The following is a 23,775-nucleotide window of genomic DNA, read 5'->3' as shown; positions in this document are numbered from 1 at the left end:
TGACCTCAGAGTAAAGAGCATTCATGTTTGGGTTTACTCACTTATTATTTAATGCAACAACACCAACTGTGCTTCTGGGAGTTGACATACTGGCCACATAATTCCACTGATGTCCCTCAGGGTCCCATCTTTCTACGGTATTTAGATAACTCCATCCATCATGACCACCTACAGCATACATTGGTCCTTCAAGTGTGGCTACACCTAAAAGATTAAAAATAGCATGAGATCTCACCTAGATATATCACACATAATGTTTTTTTTCATTTTCCAAGCTACTGGCTGCTTAAAAATTGTTTTGTTTCTTAAATTATTTTGTATATACATTATAATTTACTAATCTTGATATGAAACTAAACATGGTCTCTTAACCCTAAGAAATTTTCAGAAATAGCTACTGTATCATGGGAGGGTATCATTGTTGTAATGCTGAAGTTAAAGGAAGTAATGGAACACACCATTTCTGGGGATGTAATAGAAAATGAAAACTAATTTTTGGGGGGATCATTTTGACATCAGTTTTTTAAATATAAGGGATAGATGAGACATCTATACTGACTTTTAGATAATTCATAGAATTGCAGACTAACTGTGGTAGGCCTTTCCAATCCCTGCTTTTTTTTTATAGTAATAAAAATATTCCCAGGAGATAACAAAATAAACAGGGACTTTTTTGAGGTTTAATTAGAAATTTGTTCCATTACATACTATGAGTAGCCCCTATCTAACTGATTCTCTGGGAATTCACATAACTCGTCTTTTCCACCATCTCAATCAGCATCACAGTGGTATAAATTCTTCACTTCTACTTTCTTGGTAATATCAATTAGATTTTGAAAACTTGCTGTCATTTCTCTGTGAGATTCTTTTTCTAAACATTGTCTAGGAATCACATTGACACAACTGAGCTGAATAATTATATAGTTTATCATTTGACATAGACAGTTTTTAAATATTTTTTTTTTTTTGGAAAAAACAATACCAGTCCTGAATCTGCCACTTTTTAGCTGTGTAAGTCAGTTCTTTGTGTGTGTGTGTGTGTGTAAGTCAGTTCTTAAAAATATAAGGAAATTATGCTTTTACAACAAACTCTATGATATTGAAAATTTGTGGAGGCTTGTATGAAGAAAAATGTACCTTGACAAATATTCAGGAGAATCAAAGTTCCCAACTGTTTGAGAAATCTCCACTTCATCTTTCTTAAACTTGGGAATCTCTGGCTCAAGTATAAGTTGCTCTCAATTAAAGTAGTTTTTTCTTAATATTCCTGCCTTGGACCTGTATCCCAAGGCTTTTGCTGAAATACATATTTGCCTCTTATGGGAAGGGACACAGTTCATCAAATTAGAAACACAATGTCTCTCCATTATCAAATGCTCCCCCCCCCAATTTAGTTTAGAAGAAAACTCCCTATTGTAGTTTTATGTTCCTCAATGGTGTACTCCTTATAAAACTTTTATCCTTCCTAAATTGATACCCTTTAAAATACATTTGAAGGGATGCAAGATTAGCATATATGATATCTGAAACAAGAAAAAAGTTTCACAAGCTTTTACCATTTGCTTAAACTTCTCAGCATTTTAGAGACATTCTGACTAAGGGTTTGGCTAAATCCCAATAATGTGCACTCAAGGTGAGCACTGGGTGATGTTTGGAATTGTTGAATCACTGGATTGTACACCTGAAACTAATATTATACTGTATGTTTACCATTATGGAATTAAAGTAAAATCCCAATAATAGGCAACTGTATTTAATTCTTTAAAAGCTCTACTAACGACACATTCTTTAGAAACTATACAACAGTAAGCTCTTACCTAAGCCATGCCTATGTGTTGACATGGGAGGCATCACAGTCCAGATTTTGCCAACTGGATTAAAACATTCCACAGTATTCAAAGTTTTTAAACCATCTCTTCCTCCCACGACATAGAGCTTATTATCAATAACTGCAACTCCAAACTGAAGCCTACGGCCACTCATTGTGCCAATATGTAGCCAGCTGTTGGTTCTGAGATCATACTTTTCAATTGTAGTGGTACCTTTTAAAGGGATATTGAACAATGGAAAAATCGCTTGTATAAAAATTTTAATTGGCATCATTCAAGTTATATTTATGTACCTATAATTTATAGAATAGAATCAGTGATTGCAACTCAAATTAAAGTAGCCTAATGATTCTCTAACCTGGCTAACAAAGAAAAGGTAATATTTTGCTATTACTGGATCTAAATGGAAGAGTCATAATAAAGCAATTTATTTAATATATATGGTTTGTATCCTTGTAATGGTCTCTTGGCTATACTATACTTCTAGTATTACTAACACAAGTGTTTAACATACTTTTCAACAAAAAATTACCTTAGAATCTATTACCCACCCTTTACACACCCATTATCATTTTAATTATTTATGGTCATTCAATATATGAATGTATATCATTTTATTTTATTCAATTTTGAGCGTGTGTGTTGATTTAAAATACAAGTGACTAAAGAAACAAGAATGAAAATTCCTTTTAAATGATGTTGATTCATACAATTTTCCATGATGGTAAAATGAAGGATTATGATTAAAATAGATTAAGAGTATTAATTATTATAATTAATAGTGCGGTTCTATCAACCTTGGGTGTTTATACAAGTTCAATTTTACAAATTGTCACTTCTTCATAAAAACTTGAGAATTTTTGCATCAATGTTAATCAGCAATATTAGCCTGCAGTTTTCCTTTTTAGTGGGGTCTTTATCTGGTTTTGTTATCAGAGTAATGCTGAACTCATACAGTGAATTTGGAAGTTTTCCTTCCTTTTCTATTTTTTGAAATAGTGTGAGAATAGGTATTAACTCTTCTTTAAATGATTGGTAGAAGTACCCATGAAGCCATCCAACCCTGGAATTTTGTTTACTGAAAGAATTTGATTACTGATTTAATTTCTTTGCTATCAGTCTATTCAAGTTTTCTATTTCTTCTTATTTTGGTTTTCGTAGTTTTTATGTTTCTAGGAATTTATCCATTTATTCAAGGTTGTACAATTGTTGGCATATAATATTTCATAATACTCTTTTTTTAAGTTTTGAATAAGGTGCTCTTTTTTTAATAAATTAATTTTTTATTGGTGTTCAATTTACCAACATACAGAATAACACCCAGTGCTCATCCCATCAAGTGCCCCCCTCAGTGCCCGTCACCCATTCATCCCCACCCCCCGCCCTCCTCCCCTTCCACCACCCCTAGTTCGTTTCCCAGAGTTAGGAGTCTTTATGTTCTGTCTCCCATAATACTCTTTATAATTGTATTTCTGTGGTGTTGGTTATTATTCCACCTCTCTCGTTTGTGATTTTGTTTTGGTCATTTCTCTTTTCTTTTTGATAAGTGTGGTTAGAGGTTTATCAATTTTATTTTTTTTTCAAAGAACTAGCCCTTGGTTTCACTGATTTGTTCTATTGGTTTTTTTTTTAATTTCCATATCATTTATTTCTGCTCTAATTTTTATTTCCTTCCTTCTGCTGGCTTATGTTTCATATGTTGTTATTCTTCTAACTCCTTTAGTACATAATAAATTGTCATTTCTGTAAGCAATGCTTTTTACCAGTCATTCACAATAGGTGTTGCTATTTTTTTTTTTTTAGTAAAAGTTGATATTACACAAGGAAGTTTCTGACAAATAACCAAGGTTGGAAATAAAGATGTATTATTTACACAAATAGTGTACCTAAGACAGCTTTAGACAGATTTAGGGAATTTCTTTTTTTTTTAAGATTTATTTATTTATGAGAGAGAGAGAGAGAGAGAGAGGCAGAGGGAGAAGTAGGCTCCATGCCGGGAGCCCAATGCGGGACTTGATCCCGGGAGCCCAGGATCCCTCCCTGGGCCAAAAGCAGGTGCCAAACCACTGAGCCGCCCAGGGATTCCAGATTTAGGGAATTTCATCACAAATATATAGAGCCAATCATAGGAATAAGCAAAAACCACTTTTCAGTTGTTATTCTTCTGGGCAATTTGTGGAGCATTAGTTATGCTAAAAATATGTTTACATCTGAAGTGTATATACTGGTAAATTATAATGCTATGGTATGAGATCATACTAAGTCAAAATTTAAGCAAAGTATATTGTATCAATGGCTATTTCTAAAAGTTTTTCTAGGTATATTGGATTAGTGAACAGAGTGTTTAATTTTATTTGTAATTTTTTATCTTTTCTGATGAATAGTGAACTGTTAAGTATTTATGTCTCGAGTTTGGATTTTCATGATAAAAATTGTGTATAAACAGATACTCATTATCCTTTCTCTTTAATCTCTCCATCTTTCACTGATAGATGGATTTGGCTGAATACTGTTTTACAAATCAACAATTGCTCTACTGACTGCATTTATTACTGAGAGATCAAATAACATCACTTAGAAGAATATCTTTTCTACACTAAATAACTCTGGATGATACTATTAAAACTGGAATATCTACAAACTCACATCAACTTTCACTCTGTCAAAAGTTCATTTTTTTCTGAATGTTTTCATATCTTTCTACTTTCTCATTCCAATCTTCCCAAATTTGTCTTCCTATCCACTTCTTCCTACTTTAACTTTTTATTTCAAACTCTTTTCATTAGTGAAATTTACCAAAACGCAAATTTAGAGATTAGGAAATGAAGATTAGCCTGCTCTATTACTAAAATTATAGAAATACTAATAGTGAAGTAATTAGTCAGGAAATTGTACAAAGCTATATTAATCAAGTGTATACAGAAGATTAACACAAAAGAATGTAGAAGTCTGTTTTATGCCAAGTTAAATTTTTTCTGGACATTAGATTAAATATAAAAGATAAATATATCCCACATCACTTATTTTTGTCTGTGAACATATATGACTTGTAGTTCTATAACTTGAATTCTGAAGATTTCTTCAGCTCATTTACCTACCTCCACTTTTGCTTCAACTACTCAAAATGTAAATCCCCTAGCTGGCCTACTATATAAGCTCTATATTTGATAGGAAAACTCAAATTAGATTTTTTTTTTTTTTTACTGACGTCTCTCCTTAGGACTCATTTTTATGAATTTTCTGTGTATATAGCTCTTCTTCCCTAAAGCATTGCAACTATTGTTTTTCAATTCATCTCTAAGTTCCTATTCTACCTTCATTTATATTCTGGTCAAGAGGAAACAAAACCAACTTAACTTTGCAGACTTGATGGGAAAATGATAGTTCCTCTAGTTGTAAATACATCTGATTCAGTGATTTTCTCCATCTATTTTCAAGATGATCTAAAAATAACTATGCTAGTCTTTCATTTATACCATGCCATACTGACTCTCAGAATTCATTGTTTTAATAAATGAAAAGGTACATACCTTTATGTACAAAAGCCCAAAGTTTACAATTTGACCATCTTAAAATTTTGACTCTGTGATTATAATTACAACTTTCTGATGATTCCTTTAATATACATGGCAGGAATTATAGTAAACCCGAGCCACTTGTGTGATGCCTGTATTTAGCAACTAATTCCAAGTTAACTGTATGAGTCAAAAAGAAAATTAAAAACTGAAGAAGTACTGCCTTCTTCAAACATCAAAAGGTGAAATCTAAGAAAATTTCTATAAAAAAGTGAAATAACACACTGTAAGAAAAAGCACACATATTGAAACTATTTTAAGCTTTATGAAAGAATTAAAATAAAATATTTATATAGATATATTATTATAGATTTATATAGATATAATATTAAATAAATATTAATTAAAATATTGATTTAAATAGATATATTATTATAGACTTATATAGATATAATATTATTTCTTAAATGTTTTGCTACACTTAGTGTTATTTTTCTTTCTTTCCTTTATTTCTTCTCCTTAAGTGTTCCACCTGGCTTTTCAACAGTTTCTAAGACTCTCAGAGAGACAGGTCAGTTTTGCTGTTGTTGCTCTTTCCTCTAAAATAGTGGTAGTAGAGCAAAAAGGATCATATACTTTGAGTAAAAATTCCAATTCCAGTGTTTCTAGATGCTGGTCCTTCAGTTGGCTATGTAACCTCAAGAGCTGCATTTTCCTCATCTGCAAAACAACAATACTATTTTGTAGCATTATTGTGAGGATTACAGATTATGTTTGCAAAATGCCAATGAAGGATTAGGTACTCAAAAATAATTGTTCTTTACTATTATTGTAGTTGTCTGCATCTATTCATAGGGCCTTTTATGTCTCCACACAATAGGTACCAATGAAGTCTCAAATGAAATTTGGTTCCTTCCATATGAAACTGATAACAGAATAAAAGGGATTATAGGTTCACATTTCAATCATTCTTTTTTCTTAAAGGTTATTTATTTATTTATTTATTTATGAGAGACACAGAGAGAGAGAGAGAGAGAGAGAGAGAGAGACAGGCAGAGACACAGGCAGAGGGAGAAGCAGGCACCATGCAGGGAGTCGGACCTGGGACTCGATCCCGGGTCTCTGGGATCACACCCTGGCATGAAGGGGGTGCTAAACCGCTGAGCCACTCGGGCTGCCCCATTTCAATCATTCTTAAAAACATGATAAGGAACTATAGATACCTATTACTATTTTTTTATAACACATTCATTTTGTAATATAACTTAAACAGCAGGAAGCCAAAAATAGCAAAAATAGGGAAAAAATTAAAAAACACAAAATAGTCCAATTTTGCACCTTGCAGGTTAGGATTTTTTTAAAATTTTTTTATTAGAAACTAAGGATAGGTCAGCCCTGGTGGCCCAGTGGTTTAGCACCGCTTTCAGCCCAGGGCCTAATCCTGGAGTCCCAGGATTGAGTCCCATGTCAGGCTCCCTGCATGGAGCCTGCTTCTCCCTCTGCCTGTGTCTCTGCCTCTCTTTCTCTCTCTCTCTCTGTGTCATGAATAAATAAAATAGAAAAGAAACTAAGGATAATTATGCTTGCATTTTGCATTTAGTTCCCTTTAAATTTAAATATCAAACTAGACACCTTTTAAAGTGTTGTTAATCTTCATTCTAGTCAATAAAATACAAGTTATCAGACTTGCAATTAATTATAGTATTTCACTATATTTGTTATTTTCTTTTCTTTTTAAAAAGAAAAGAAAATAACAAATTTTTATTTTTATTTTCTTTTCTTTTTAAATTTATTTATTCGTGACAGACACAGACAGAGAGAGAGAGAGAGAGAGGCAGAGGCACAGGGAGAGGGAGAAGCAGTCTCCACGCAGGGAGCCTGTCATGGGACTTGATCCCGGGTCTCCAGGATCAGGCCCTGGGCTGAAGTCAGCGCTAAACTGCTGAGCCACCGGGGTTGTCCCTATTTGTTATTTTCTGAAGAGCATTATTTCTTTGAAGCTACTTTGCTACTTTATAAATGCTTGCATTTGCAAGTTCTTGTTTTATAGATTTATCTATTTATTTATTTATTTATTTTATGATAGTCACAGAGAGAGAGAGAGAGAGAGGCAAAGACATAGACAGAGGGAGAAGCAGGCTCCATGCACCGGGAGCCCGACATGGGATTCCATCCCGGGTCTCCAGGATCGCGCCCTGGGTCAAAGGCAGGTGCCAAACCGCTGCGCCACCCAGGGATCCCATTGTTTTATAGATTTATGATTAATTAGCTATTTCTTATACCATCTTTCAACTTCCAGTTACACATATTAAATTAAAGAATTGGTTTCCAGTGGCACAGAACTTTCACTTTTGGATTATTTTCTACAAAGTACCAAATAACATTTCTATTCATGATTTGGCAGATTTTAAGCTGGTTGAATTTAATTTCTACAAGCCCAAGTCTTAATTACAAAATCCTTGCCTTGTTGTTTTGGAAATGTGGGTCTACAAACTAAAAAACCAAGCCAAAAAAGGCAGAGATGTAGAAAAGCAGGTTGTCCGAGGGTTTAGGGTACACACGACGGCTTCAGAAAGTTGTTCCTATTCCCTTTGATGAAATTCTTATGTAAAATGGGCGGGGCAAGATGGCAGAAGAGTAGGGACCCCAAGTCACCTGTCCCCACCAACTTACCTAGATAACTTTCAAATCATCCTGAAAACCTATGAATTTGGCCTGAGATTTAAAGAGAGAACAGCTGGAATGCGACAGTGAGAAGATTTTGTGCTAACAAAGTTGGAAGAAGGGATAAATAAATAAATAAATAAATAAATAAATAAAAGAATCCAGTGGGGGAGGGGCCCCACGAGGAGCCAAGCTAAGGCCAGGTGGTGACTGCCTACAGGATAGGAAAGCCCAGTCCTGGAGAAGCAGGAACTTTACCAATCTTTCTGGATGGAAAGATGCTCTCAGGGAACTCAGGAAACACTCCAGGAAGGGCAGTGGAATGCCCCAGGTTCCCAGGGTCACTAACAGAGGAGGTATGCCCAGGGGGAGAGCGCTCCACAGACAGCAGGCCGAGCGTGGTAAAGGGCTGGAGCCTGCGCCTGGCAAGACCTCGGTAGCAGCTCAGGCAGCGACTCAGGCAGGGGCTCCACACAGTGGGCGCTCCATGGCCCTGGGAGAATGATAGCAGCAGCACAGGCCCCAGAGCCCAGGCACTGGGGGACACAGCACACGATCCTGTGATCTCCTTGAGACAGGCAGAGGCAGGGAGGGTACAGGACAGTGAGGATTCTCCTGCAGCTGGTTGGCACCGAGCTGTGCAAATCAGCATCCCCCATCCCCGGAGTATCCTGGCCAGTGCAGACTGGGAGACTGAGGTAGTTACTGCAAAAGCTGACTCTAGGACTGGAGAGCTGGCCGCCACCAGCAGGGATGTTCCCCCTGATGTCACCCTGTGCCTGGGATGGAGCAGGGCCATCTGGGAACAGGGGCCTCACAGGATAAGCATCTCCCACTGAGCCTTGCACCTGGCACAGGGCATGGCAGCTCCCCCAGAAACACACACCTGAGAATCAGAACAGCAGGCCCCTTCCCCAGAAGACCAGTTAGAAGGACAGGGAACAAGCAAGTTCTTGACCAAGCAACACTGGAAAGCTCGAGGGGAAGTCGAGGGACATACAGTATATAGAATCACAGGATATCCCTCCTTATTTTTTATTGTTGTTCTTGTTCTTGTTCCTTGTTCTTTGTTTTTTTCCCCTCTTTTTCTCTTTTTTTTCTTCATTTTTCCAGTACTACTTGTTTTTAGCCACTCTGCACTGAGGAAAATGACTAGAAAGAAGAATTCCCCACAAAAGAAAGAATCAGAAACCATACTCTCTACCACAGAGTTACAGAATTTGGATTATAATTCGAGGAGAGAAAACCAATTCAGAAGCACAATTATAAAGCTACTGGTGGATGTAGAAAAAAGCAGAAAGGATTCAAAAGACTTCATGACTGCAGAATTTAGATCTAATCAGGCCAAAATTCAAAAACAATTAAATGAGATGCAATCCAACCTGGAGGTCCTAAGACAAGAGTTAATGAGGTAAGAGAACGAGTGAGTGACATAGAAGACAAGTTGATGGCAAGGAAGGAAGCAGGGGAAAAAAAAGAGAAAAACAATGAGAAGATCACGAGGAAAGGTTAAGGGAAAGAAATTACAGCCTCAGAAGGAAAACTCTATGTTTAACTGGGGTTCTAGAGGGCGTCGAAAGGGAGAGAGGACCAGAAAGTGTATTTGAACAAAACATAGCTGAGAATTTCCCTAACTTGGGAAGGGAAACAGGTGTTCAGATCCAGGAAATAGAGAGATCCCCCCCCCCAAAATCAATAAAAACCATACAACACCCTGACATTTAAGAGTGAAACTTGCAAATTCCAAAGATAAAGAGAAAATCCTTAAAGCAGCAAGAAACAAGAGATCCCAAAACTATATGCGGAGAAGTATTAGGTTAACAGCAGACCTCTCCACAGAGACCTGGCAGACCAGAAAGGGGTGGCAGGATATATTCAAAATGAGAAGAACATGCAGCCAAGAATACTCTATCTAGCAAGGCTCTCATTCAGATTAGAAGGAGAGATAAAGAGCTTCCAAGATAGGCAGGAACTGAAAGAATGTGTAACCATCAAACCAGCTCTGCAAGAAATATTAAGGGGGACACTGTAAAAGAAAGAGGAAGCCCAAGGAAATAATCCACAAAAACAGGGACTGAATAGGTATCTTGATGACACAAAACTCATATCTTTAAATAGTAACTCTGAACATGAATGGGCTAAATGATCCCATCAAAAAGGCAAATGGTTTCAGACTGAATAAAAAAGCAAGACCCATCTATTTGCTATCTACAAGACACTCATTTTAGACCTAAGGACACCTACGCCCTGAAAATGAAAGTTTGGAGAACCATTTACCATTCAAATGGTCCTCAAAAGTGAGCAGGGGTAGCCATCCTCATATCAGAAAAATTAAACTTTATCTCAAAGACTGTGATAAGAAATGAAGAGGAACACTATATCATATTTAAATGATCTATCCAAAAAGAGGACCTAACAATCATCAATATTAATGCACCTAATGTGGCACCTGCGAAGTATATCACAATTAATAACCAATTTTAAGACATACTTTGATAAGAATACACTAAGACTAGGAGACCTCAACATGGCACTTTCTGTAAATGACAGATATTCTAAGCACAAAATCTCCAAAAAACAAGAGCTTTAAATGATACACTCGACCAGATGGATTTCACAGATATTAACAGAACTTTCCATCCAAACGCAAATGAATACACATTCTTCTCAAATGCACATGGAACTTTTTCCAGAATAGACCACATCCTGGGTCACAGATCAGGTCTCAACCAATACCCAAACACTGGGATTGTCCCTTTCATATTTTCAGCCCATAATGCTTTGAAACTAGAACTCAATCACAAGAAGAAATTTGGAAGAACCTCAAAAACGTAGACTTAAAGAGCATCCTGCAAAAGATCAATGGCTCAACCAGATATTAGAGAAAAATTAAAAAGATTCATGGAAACTAACGAGAATGAAGATACAACTGTTCAAAATCTTTGGGATACAGCAAAACCAGTCCTGAGAGGAAAATACATCTCAATAGAAGCATCACTCAAAAAACTGGAAAAAACTCAAATACAAAGCTAACCTTGCACCTAAAGGAACTGGAGAAAGAACAGCAAATAAAACCTACACCAAGAAGAAGAAGGGACTTAAGAAAGATTTGAGCAGAACTCAATGAAAGAGCGACCAGAAGAACTGTGGAACAGATCAACAAAACCAGGAGTCGGTTCTTTGAAAGAATTAATAAATAGATAAACCATTAGCCAGCCTTATTAAAAACAAAAGAGAAAGGACACTAATTCATAAAATCACAAATGAAAAAGGAGAGATCAAACCAACACCAAGTAAATACAAACGATGTTAAAAACATATTATGACCAGCAATATGCCAATAAATTAGGCAATCTAGAAGAAATGGATGCATTTCAGGAAAACCACAAACTACCAAAACTGGAACTGGAAGAAACAGAAAACCTGAACGGCCAATCACCAGGCAGGAAATTGATGTAGTCATCAAAAACCTCCCAAGACACAAAACTCGGGGACCAGATGGCTTCCCAGGGGAATTCTATGAAATTTTTAAAGAAGAAACAATATATATTCTACAGAATCTGTTCAGAAAGATAGAAAGAGATAGAGTACTTCCAAACTTGTTCTATGAGGCCAGCATCACGTTAATTCCAAAAGCAGACAAAAACCCCACCAAAAAGGAGAATTATAGACCAATATTCCTGATGAACACAGATGCAAACATTCTCAACAAGATACTAGCCAATAGGATTTATCAGTATATTAAGAAGATTATTCACCATGACCAAGTGTAATTTATCCCCAGGATGCAAGGCTGGTTCAACACTCATAAAGCAATCAATGTGATAAATCATATCAACCAGAGAAAAAACAAGAATCACATGATCCTCTCAGTAGAAGCAGAAAAGCATTTGGCAAAATACGGCATCCATTCCTGATCAAAACTCTTCAGAGTGTAGGGATAGAGGGAACATTCCTCAGCATCCTAAAACCCATCTACAAAAAGCTCACAGCTATTACCTTCCTCAATGGGGAAACACTGGGAGCCTTTCCCCTATATTAGGAACACGACAGGGATGTTCACTCTCACCACTGCTATTCAACATAGTACTAGACTCCCTAGCCTCAGCAATCAGACAACAAAAGGAATTAAAAGGCATTCAAGTTGGCAAAGAAGTCAAACTCTCCCTCTTCCCGATGACATGAGACTGTGCATAGAAGACCCAAAAGACTCCACTCCAAGTTTGCTAGAACTCATACAGCAATTCGACAGTGTGGCAGGATACAAAAACAATGCCTAGAATTCAGTAGCATTTCTATACACTAACAATGAGACTAAAGAAAGAGAAATTAAGGAGTCAATCCCATTGACAATTGCACCCAAAAGCATAAGATACCTAGGAATAAACCTAACCAAAGAGGTAAAGGATCTATACCCTAAAAACTAAGAACACATCTGAAAGAAATTAAGGAAGACACAAAGAGATGGAAAAATATTCCATGCTCATGGATTGGAAGAATTAATATTGTGAAAATGTCAATGTTAACCAGGGAAATTTACACATTTAAAGCAGTCCTTATCAAAATACAATGGACTTTCTTCGAGAGTTGGAACAAATCATCTTAAGATTTGTGTGGAATCAGAAAAGACCCTGAAAAGCCAGGGGAATATTGAAAAAGAAAACCAGAGCTGGGAGCATCACAATGCCAGATTTCAGGTTATTCTACAAAGCTGTGATCATCAAGACAGTGTGGTACTGGCACAAAAACAGACACATAGATTAATGGAACAGAATAGAGAGTCCAGAAGTGGACCCTCAAGTTTATGGCCAACTGATATTCGACAAAGCAGGAAAGACTATCCACAGGAGAAAAGACCGTGTCTTCAATAAATGGTGCTGGGAAAATTGGGCATCCACATGCAGAAGAATGAAACTAGACCATGCTCTTTCATCATACACAAAGATAAACTCAAAATGGATGAAAGATCTAAATGTGAGACAAGCATCCATCAAAATTCTAGAGGAGAACACAGGCAACACCTTTTTTGAACTTGGCCACAGCAACTTCTTGCAAGATACATCTACGAAGGCAAGGGAAACAAAAGCAAAAATGAATTATTGGGACTTCATCAAGATAAAAAGCTTTTGCAAAGCAAAAGAAACAGTCAACAACCTACAGAAAGGGAGAAGATATTTGCAAATGACCTATCAGATCCGCATCACTTGCCATCAGGGAAATACAAATCATAACCATAATGATATACCACCTCACACTAGTTGAGAATGGTGAAAATTAACAAGACAGGAAACAACACATGTTGGAGAGGATGTGGAGAAAGGGGAACCCTCTTGCACTGTCGGTGGCAATGTGAACTGGTGCAGCCACTCTGGAAAACCGTGTGGAGGCTCCTCAAAGAGTTAAAAATAGAACTACCCTTCGACCCCGCAATTGCACCACTGGGGATTTACCCCAAAGATACAGATGCAATGAAACGCCAGGACAGCTGCACCCTGATGTTTATAGCAGCAATGTCCACAATAGCCAAACTGTGGAAGGACCCTAATTGTTCTTCGAAAGATGAATGGATAAAGAAGGTATGGTGTATGTATAGAATGTAATATTACTCAGCCATTAGAAATGACAAATACCCACCATTTGCTTCAACGTTGATGGAACTGGAGGGTAATATGCTGAGTGAAATAAATCAGTCGGAGAAGGACAAACATTATATGGTCTCATTCATTTCGGGAATATAAAAATTAGTCAAAGGGAATAAAGGGAAAGGAGAGAAAATGAGTGAAAATATCAGTGAGGGTGACAGAATATGAGAGGCTCTTAACTCTGGGAAACGAACAAGGGTTAGAGTAAGGGGAGGTGAGCAGGGGCTTGGGGTGACTGGGTGATGGGCACTGAGGGGGCACTTAACGGGATGAGCATTGGGTGATATGGCATATGTTGGAAATTTAAACTCCAATAAAAGAATTTAATAAATATAAATAAATAAATAAATAAATAAATAAATAAATAAATAAAATTCTTTTGTGGAATCATTACCTTATTCCAGGTTTATACATACATACATTATCAGTGTTAATAGCTTTCCAATTGGTCTTAATGGTTAACTTACTTCAAGCTTATGCATTTATTGTTTGCTAGTTTGAGTCCTAAAACCAACCCAGTTTCCTTGAGATTTTGCAGACCATTGACCTTGAGGGTTGAAGGGCCACACTTTCTGAAAAGATAAGGCCTGACCACATTTGAAAACAGCTGCCTCTGATGCCAGCAAGTTTGTTCAAGTTCATGTTGACATGCAATTAACTGCTTGAGCACCAGCTTCTCCAGCACATAGCCCACTATTTCCCACACTTCCTCATTAAAACTCTGTGGCTTCAACTGGACTGGGAAGATGTTCTTAGGGACATTAGTCCACTATCTTCCCAAGTTTCTAGCTTCCTGAATAAAGCAATTTTCCCTTCCCACCATTACTTTTCTCTCAAATATTTTTTTTTTAAGTGATGAGTGGCCAAAAGTTTTTGGAAATGGTTCTTTATCTGGTAAGAGATTTTGATGAGCTAGTCAAGAGTTGTGCTTCCAATATGTCCAGCCACGCCCCCTTGGGATTCCTGGGGTGGAGCAGTTGGCTCAGACAATGCCAGGACTTATGCATTTATTTCCCAAGCCAGTGGCTATGATAGTTGGAGCCATCTGCTCATGGTTAGTGAGTCCTGGGTGGGAGACTTTGACAGATTTTCTCAAGCAGCTGCCCAAACTCCTTTTGTTTCAAGGAGGCTCCCTGTCTTCTCCAAACTGGTATGGACTGCCTACTGTGGTTTTTGTTGGTGGAGAGGAAGCATGCATCTGTTTATCTGTTTGAGCTGAGATATCAGATCAAGTCAGTTCACTGGCATGCATCCTGGCGTCCTTTTTCTATGCCATCTAGGCTTTTAGCCATTTCAACCTTTATGGGTCAATCTCTGGTACCAGTGGTAAGAGAATTGGCTCATAAGTGACTCCATACCAATCTGTCCTTGAAGGAAAAGAATCTCTCTGTCTCAGAAGTACTTTGTCTGTTTTAGGATGGAATAATACACACTGGAGTGGGGAAACCTGGGTGGCTCAGTGGTTTAGCGCCTGCCTTTGGCCTAGGTGTGATCCTGGGGTCCCGGGATCTAGTCCCATGTCAGGCTTCTGCATGGAGCCTGCTTCTCCCTCTGCCTGTGTCTCTTCCTCTCTCTGTGTGTCTCTCATGAATAAATAAATAAAATCTTTTAAAAAAAACACACACTGGAGTGAATTCTGTCTGATTAGCAAACATACAGTTATGATTTCATATCCTAAAAAATGGTATTTTATTGTTAATGCTTCTGGGAATATGTATGTTTTGAACTTGAATGAAAAACACCATCAAGTGAATGTCTAAATTATTATGCCATTTTGTAAATCAGAGTTATTTTGTCAGAGATCAGATAAATGGGATGAAATTCCCCACATTCAGGCTTTTATATTACTTCATAATAAAGATGCCTCACAGGAAGGGACCCAATTGATGGTGCAGAGAGATAAAGAGGACAAAAATCTAAGATACCTGACCTTTTTTTCCAATAATCAGAATAATAAAGAAAAGGAGGAGGAATACAGTCAGATACTGGAGATCCAAGCTCCACCTGCCCAAACACAAACATCAAAACCAATGCCCTACTCACTCCCGGCTTCTCCACCTCCACCAGAAAGCTGAAAAGCAGAGAACAGGAGAGAAAGACAGGAAATAGAGATGGAGAAATGTTAGTCCAAACTTAAAATCTGCTTCTGGCCTTGCCAGCAGCACCCCTACTGTCTCTTCCTCTGCCTTCCCCCTCCTCCTTTTATTCTACCACAATGGATACCTCTCACTCAGTGGCTCCTATACCATCCTTGGTACCTTCAGCATCATTGACTCCTGCTCCTTCTATCCTCACTATTGAAGAAAAAAAGCACCCCAAGCTGTTCAGCCACCTTCTTATGAGATTCAAACTGGAACAACTCCTAAATCAGCAGGAAGGGGCCCAAAGGCTCCCCTGGACTTAAACTGCCCATTTCAGATTTCCCCACAAGAACCCCCGATAAAATTGACAGTGGGGAAAAAACTAATTGACCTTTTAGTGGACAAAGGTGTGATGTATTTTTTTATTAAAGCTAATCAAGATTGATGGCTTCATTAAAATAGACACATCAGGACGCCTGGGTGACCCAGTGATTGAGTGTCTGCCTTTGGCTCAGGGCATGATCCTGGGGTCTGGGGTTCCAGTCCCACATTGGACCCGCTGCAGAGCGCCTGCTTCTCCCTCTGCCTGTGTCTCTGCCTCTCTTTGTGTCTCTTTTGAATAAATTAAAAAAAATCTTAAAAAAAAAAGACAGGAACATCCCTGGAATTCTGGTCCAACTCTACCTCCCATTCAGCCACTACCCAACAGTCATCCACCTTGCCCAGATATGGTGACTGTGTATTTCCAAACATCTCCTATATCTCTGCCTCTCTCTGTGTGTGTCTCTCATGAATAAATAAATAAAATCTTTAAAAACAAATAAATAAAATAGACATATCTTTTGGACTTATCATCATCAAATATAATACAGATAATTAGCTTTTATTCTACCTGAATTTATTAAATTCACATTGTAATTGTTGCAATTTGTTGACAAAATGACCTAAAATAATGACTGATTTTTATCTAATGAAGTTTACGTGGGTAAATGTTGAGAATAAGTAGGTTGAATAGATAAAAGCGTGTACAAATAAAATTTTATTAGCTTCCAAAATCTTCAGTAACCTGAAACTTTGAAGTTTTGTTAGGTTAAATAATAAATTGGCTTAGTTTCTTAGGATATTCAAGTCTTTACAAAATAAGACAAAATATGTTAATTGTTTAACATTAATTACTAAATACAGGTTTATCTGATTTTGGCTTCTTATTACAGAAAACTAAATATACTTGGGTCTGCTAATAACTATGTCTTATGCTTTATTAAAAAGTTGTACTATAAAAAATCACATTCCTATAAAATATAAAATGTATTCACAAATATACCAACCTAAATAATTCTGGTCTAATAGTTCACAATTTGTTGGTTACTACTGAGTTTTCACTGGAGAAAGTTTTCTAAGAGTTTAAGTTCTGATGAATGGAATTGAGACTGCTGGAAATGATAAGGAAAGTAACTGTATATAGGAAAAAAGGAGATGTATAAGAAAGGTATGAGGAATAAAATGCATTTTTGTTGAGGGAAAGAAAGTATTTTTTCCCAAAATGAGATTGGCTATTTATAGAGAGGTGAGGCTTATGAAATAATTTGAGTTAAAAAAGAAATTGTAGGAAGGTTATAAAGGGGAATCTTTGGGAAAAACTATGCATGGTCAGGACTCACTAAGATTGGAAGAAATGAATTATTAAAATATCCTGATATAAGATTGGAATTTGTTTTTTTCTCTGGAAATTGGCTTAACTTTGTTAAAAAGACAAAAGCTTCTTTTATATTTGGTATGTTCTTGATAAGAAATTATAAACAAGCTATTTTATCTTTATCTGCCCAGAAAAACAAGGTTTCCCTGTTTTTATTAGGTCTTTGATTACTAAATCTTCTCAATATTTAAAGAAGCTGTTTTGCTAACAACCAAGTAACCCTCTGTTTTTTGCCTTTGGGATCTTTTATTGTCACCTTGGTTAAATACATGATAAAGTATTAAAATTTTATCGTGACCTATGATCCTATTTAGGCATACCATTTAGAATCTTCTGAGGTTCTTAACAAACTTCCTAAAAATTCAAATTCTAAATAATCTTGACTAATTAGGTTTGTTTATTTGGTATGTTAAGTTACATTGGAAGCATTGTCAAACAATGCTTAATTTTATGTCAATTTTATTTATGTCAAACAATGATTAATTTTATGAGGTTATATTATGTGTGTAAATGTTATGATGGTTCTAAAAGTTATGTAAAATTCTTAAAGTTTTAATATGTCCTGATATAATGTCATTACATGTAATTCTAATTAGTAAAACATTGTGTGCCACAGAAATAACTGGATTTCCTTGTCAACCACATTATAATAAAGTCTTATCAGATTTTTAAACATGGCGATTTTTTTTAAAGAATCTTTTTAAAGATTTATTTATTCATTCATGATAGACACACACACACACACACACACACACACACAGAAGCAGAGACACAGGCAGAGGGAGAAGCAGGCTCCATGCCGGGAGCCCTATGAGGGACTCGAACCCGGAACTCCAGGACTGCGCCCCGGGGCCAAAGGCAGGCACCAATCTGCTGAGCCACCCAGGGATCCCCCAAACATGGCGATTTTTGAGTCTTTTGTCATTTTCAGTTATTCTGATGCTCTTGCAAAATACATTTCAACTTCAAGGAGATTCATGAAAAGGATTTTTGACAGAAACAAGTCTGATACTTTTAAGATCATAAAACTATAACAATTTCCAGAACTAATGGAAAAACTGCATCCAAACAGAACAAGAATTAAAAACATGGGACTAAATAAATTTTAAAAGATGATTATATTTTTATAATTCTTATTTAAAACATTGCTGTTTCTCTAATGTTTGCTCTCCCAAATTTAAGAAAGCTTTTTCTCTTAAGATATCTATGACTTATAGAAATTTGATGAAAATATTCTTTTGTAAACAAACTGAAATACTTATTTTTTCCTTACCTGATCCCTGAGGAATTTGGAAACTGTCAATCAGTATTCTTTCTTTTATGGCAATTATCATTATTTGCATATATTCAATGAAAATTGATACTCTTTTAACAAGACACCATTGGAAACATCGGTTACTTTACCAAGGCTTTAAGTGGAATGCCATATTTAAGAAAGATACGCAAAGATTCAGTTATAACTAGATCATTTTAAGGAACTCAGGTGGACTATATGGAACCAATAAAGTCCCATGGAGATGTTGGCCTGGTACCTTGCTTAAAGAGTTCCCAGCAGTCATACCAGGTGAGTCAGAAATGTCACTTCCCGGAAGATGCAGGAACCTCAATATATTTCCAAGACCTCAGGAAGAGAAGAATTCAGCCAAATCTGCAGGTATTGTAGGCAAATCTGATGGCATATATTTGACCTGGCTTCTGGCCTTGAGAGGCTATTGGAAGTTTAATCTAAAATTCCTTGTAAAAACTTCTGGCAAAGCAGGTTTTAAAAGAATCTCTATTGTCAATCACTATTCTTGCTGTATTTATGTAAATAATTATGTAAAATGTTAATTAAATTTATTAAAACTAAACTTATCTTACAAACAAATCAGTCTTCATTTGACCATCTTTGACAGGAATGAGGGAGACTTTAGAGAGAAAAATTATATTTCAATAACACACTTTCATAGATGTAGATTCTAGTTCTGAATAATTATCTTTGAGAGTTTGTTATTTGCTTATAAACCTGGGCTGGAACTAAGTTCTGGTTTCTTCTAATATTTGTCTGTGACTCTCCAAAGTAAGGTTTCCAATCTTCTCCTATTCTCTTGTCTTAAAATTAATTAAGAACTAAAACTGCCTTTTTTCTTGAAGCCCTGTAAATTGAAGCTAGGCAACTCAAGAGAAACTTCAGTGAAATCGGCACAATAGCTCATATATAGTCAATCTTCATGCCTGTTGCTCTATGGGCCACTCAAAAAAACCACTAGAGACATTTGAACTACAAACCATAAAAATCTACCAGATTGCCAGTGCTTACTCCCACTCCATCTGAGGATGCTTTGAGCCTGACATCTAAATGTCCTCTCATTGGGAGCATTTGGGACTCTGATATTGGGTTTATAATTTGCTCCAAGCATTAACCTTTGTTTTTGTTTCCATAGAATTGCCTCTTATTAATTTCTTAATTGCTTGCTGCACAAGCCAGAGTCTATATAATAGCTAATACCACTTTCTGTACCTATATTAACTCCACCTTAGAAGTAAGAACCCAGAGGGACAAAATCAGGCAGCAAGCCACTTGGCTGCAATAGGCCTTTGCTCACAACATTTCATTTTTCCAAGGTGGCTGGGACTGGTTTACTGATCTCTTTTTCTTTTATACTGATCTATTCTTTTGGTATCAGATCAATTTTAGAGGGAATGATAAAATTTGACTTAACTCTACTGTTACTAGTCCTTAGACTATGGGATAAAGTTAATGATGCCATGTAGTGTCAAACAATATAGAAAAATATGCAATCTACGGGATAAGAAACCACCTCTATACTCCCTCCATGAGAACAAGGTAGCAAAAACTACGTCCTGCACTATATCAAATTTTTCCATTCCAAAGCCATAGTCTGTCCTAATTCAGTTTGGAGCAGTTACAGAAGATGGACTTCTACCTATATCCCATAGAAAGGAATGAAGGATTGACAACGGGGATTTATAATAGCACTCCTGCTGGTCTTAAGGGTTAAATTATTTCAAGATTATGCACTCCTTGTTTATTGACCTGTGTCCCTTTGTTTATAATAGAGTCAACCTATTTTCCTTGAGATTTTGTAGATCATTGGCCTTAAGGAATGAAGAACCAGACTATCCCAAAAGATAAGGCCTGATCACATTTGAAAATAGCTGCCACTGATGCCAGCAAGTCTGTTCAAGGTCAGGTTGACATATGATTAACTGCCTGAGCACCAGCTTCTCTTGCACTCAGCCCCAACCATTTCCCAAACCTTCTCCTTTAAAACCTTCTGGGTTCATCTTGACTGGGAAGGTGGTCTTGGAGACATTAGTCCACCATCTTCCCACATTGTGACTTTCTGAATAAAGCAATCTTTCTTTTCCCACAATTACTTATCTCTGGATATTGATTTTCACACAGAAAGCAGCCAAACCTGAGTTTGGAACTAGTTTTTTATTCCGTAACATCAATACATCAAGATTCTTTGTAACGGGTCTTTGAGCATCTAACAGGAACTTGGAGCAAAGCTCCTCTTCTATTTCTAACAACAAATATGCTTTTTATACAAATTTGCTAAACCCTTCCAATTATGATAAACCTGAAGTAAGTTTTCCCTGAAAACATCTTATATTGCAAAGCACATACTCAAATTTAAAAATTGCTGCCATAAAATAAAAGTACCTAGTAAGAGATAACATTAATTAAAGGATTATATTCCATAAGGTAAAAAAAGAAATTTGCAAAATTTCATAAAGTATGCTATTTATGAAAATGAGTTTTACATGCACAAATTTAAATATGCCTTTAATGCCACCTTCAAAACTTGGGGGTGTTGACAATATGTCTTCTTTTTTGAATATTACTTTCTAATCATTATTGTTACCTTTCATAGAATCCATGCCTCCCACAGCATAAAGTGCTCCTACAGTTGATTTTCTAGGCTTTGTCCGAGGGCTTTGCATCATAGGTCTTTTCTCAGGTAAGAGATGATACTTCATAGCTTCCATTAGGAGCTTCTGACATTCAAGATCACCAGTAAACATGGAGCTATTTTCAAGATCCACCAGTAACTGAAAAGTAATGATTCATGGTATATGAAGTAAAGAATCCACCACTAAAAAGAGCATATGTTTGCTTATATAACTTTGGAGAAAACGTGAGCTAATTCAAATGTAAAAGTGTTTGCATTTTAAATTGCTTAGTAACATTTTTATGTCCACTTATGATGTAAAATGGTTAAAGATCTCATGGTAGTAGCTACTGATCTGTTCAGATTTATTTGATATATATTTTTTCAATAGATACTCATAGAATAACAAGAAGTGAGAGTGAAAAGACACTCATAAAATGGGTCCCCTTCAAGGGACTGGCTATGTCTACACAAAGTAGGCATCTTTCAGTCTACTGCATGTAGCTAATCAAGCAGTTATTGGTGAACTAAGAGAAGTTGGTATAAACATGACCAGTTAAAATAAAGTAATATCACCTATAAAGAACTGCATCTTTATCATTAAGTCACTTTTATAAGTATTTTGAAAGTGGATGTTTTTTTATCTATACTGTACATGTGAATATCAGAAAAGAATATGTGTTAATAATTAGGTAATATTAGATGATAAATGCTTTATGACCATCATTGCCTGGAAGACAATAAGACCTCAATTGAATGGGATAAAATCTAAGTAAAATATTTTTCCTGGGGTGAGCTGAGGAGACTCAGAGCCTGTTTCAGAATTTTACCAAGGGTCATTTATATTGGTTCATTGGAGTTTTGGGTCTACAGTATCATAGGACACTGAAAAGAATTGTAAGCAGTTTGTTGGAGTGGAAATGCTAATCTCTTCACATAAAACTTCCCTGAGGTTTCCTGTTCTGCAGTACTTAACCCTAGCTTAGTTTTCATTCCACCTGTAATCTCTTATGGATTACTATTTGACTTGGCTGGTGAGACCCCAGGCATTTCCTTAATGCATATGTTGCTGAAATTTTATTTGAAAACTGGGCTATGTAACTTTTTTTTCAAAATATTCTTCAGGCATTTACCATCATTCTCTTCATATATTTCATTTCTAGAATATTTGTTAAAGTCACTATTAAAATTATATTGGAAGGTCTATTTTTTGTATGATATTACCCATCACTAACATTACTAGGAAAAGTTCACAGAAGTCCACACTTTAGACCTAAGACATATTCAGGGGTGGGAGGCCAAAGACCATTGTTTGTGTGCTTGTGCTGGAAATTTCTTCTTATTCCAATAAAGTAAGAGAAGCTAAAGTAAGCAGTTTGCTGAAATAACATCATATAGACAAAGCAGTGTAAAATTAAGGACCTCTGATCCTTTACACCATTGTGTCTCAGTTTTTATGCATATCTAAGAATCATCTGGAGAACATATTAAAACACAGATTCCTTGGCCTCACAGCCATAAATTGTTTCAGTAGGTCTGTGGTGGGGGCCTAGGAAACAGAGTTTAAAACCAGCTTTTTCATTTGGGGAATATAAAAAATAGTGAAAGGGAATATAAAGGAAGGGAGAAGAAATGTTGGGAAATATCAGGAAGGGAGACAGAACATAAAGACTCCTAACTCTGGGAAACGAACTAGGGGTGGTGGATGGGGAGGAGGGCGGGGGGTCGAGGGGAATGGGTGACGGGCACTGAGGCGGACACTTGACGGGATGACCACTGGGTGTTTTTCTGTATGTTGGTAAATTGAACACCAATAAAAATTAATTTAAAAAAAATAAAACCAGCTTTCAGGCAATGCTATGCTGCTAGCTCAGGGCCATTTTGAGTACCACTGCCTTAAAGAATCTAATAAATCATATTAGAACCTCTCATGAGAATAACACATATAAGTGTATACACATTCACACAAACATAAAATTTCCAAAAATTCTGAACCTTGGGTCTAAAATTACACATACATTTTAATGTTTCTCTTTTTGGTGTTACTATTGCCTTGCCCTTCGAATAAATTTGCTATACCCAAGAAGGCAGTCAGGATTCTTTCACTGCATGTGGATAGATTCTTAAAAGTAAATATGTAGCTCCATGGATTTAATTAACAGATAAAAGTTAAAAAAAGTAGAGAAAACATTAGCAAATTAATATTCTATTTTTAATATTAGCAGTTTGTTGAAAGTGAATTAATTTTAACGTTTATGAAGTTACTAATACACTAAATCTAGATGAAGCTCCTACTTACAATGTGGATGATGTTTGATGATATCAGTCACAGGCTATATAATATATGAAATGTGCGTATGTGCAATGTATCCATATATATAGAATACAATCGATACCTTCTATTGATAAATTTGCTACAGAAAAAAAATCACCAATGGTAGAAGTATAT

The 23,775-nt window shown here is 36.3% G+C and overlaps 1 protein-coding gene across 14 annotated transcripts in view; it reads right to left on the bottom strand.

Annotated features, from left to right (window-relative positions):
- KLHL4 (kelch like family member 4) overlaps window positions 1-23,775 on the bottom strand; it is a 150,357-nt gene that overhangs the window by 38,189 nt on the left and 88,393 nt on the right. For 12 of the 14 annotated variants that reach the window (XR_011998365.1, XR_011998364.1, XR_011998368.1 and 9 more), the window contains 3 exons: window positions 21,300-21,486; window positions 1,818-2,042; window positions 42-204 (listed from right to left, as the gene is read on the bottom strand). Coding sequence is in view for 8 of the 14 variants with exons in the window: in XM_026016740.2 (XP_025872525.1) it covers window positions 42-204; window positions 1,818-2,042; window positions 21,300-21,486 (575 nt within the window). In the remaining 6 variants the exon portion in view is untranslated. The remainder of the gene's footprint in view (window positions 1-41; window positions 205-1,817; window positions 2,043-21,299; window positions 21,487-23,775) is intronic. The other 2 variants (XR_011998367.1, XM_072745040.1) reach the window with 1 other exon arrangement.

The sequence above is a fragment of the Vulpes vulpes genome, chromosome X (genome assembly GCF_048418805.1).
Source record: "Vulpes vulpes isolate BD-2025 chromosome X, VulVul3, whole genome shotgun sequence".
NCBI lineage: Eukaryota > Metazoa > Chordata > Mammalia > Carnivora > Canidae > Vulpes > Vulpes vulpes.
Note: the sequence above shows the minus strand (reverse complement) of the source record. Positions and strands in the feature narration are given on the sequence as shown.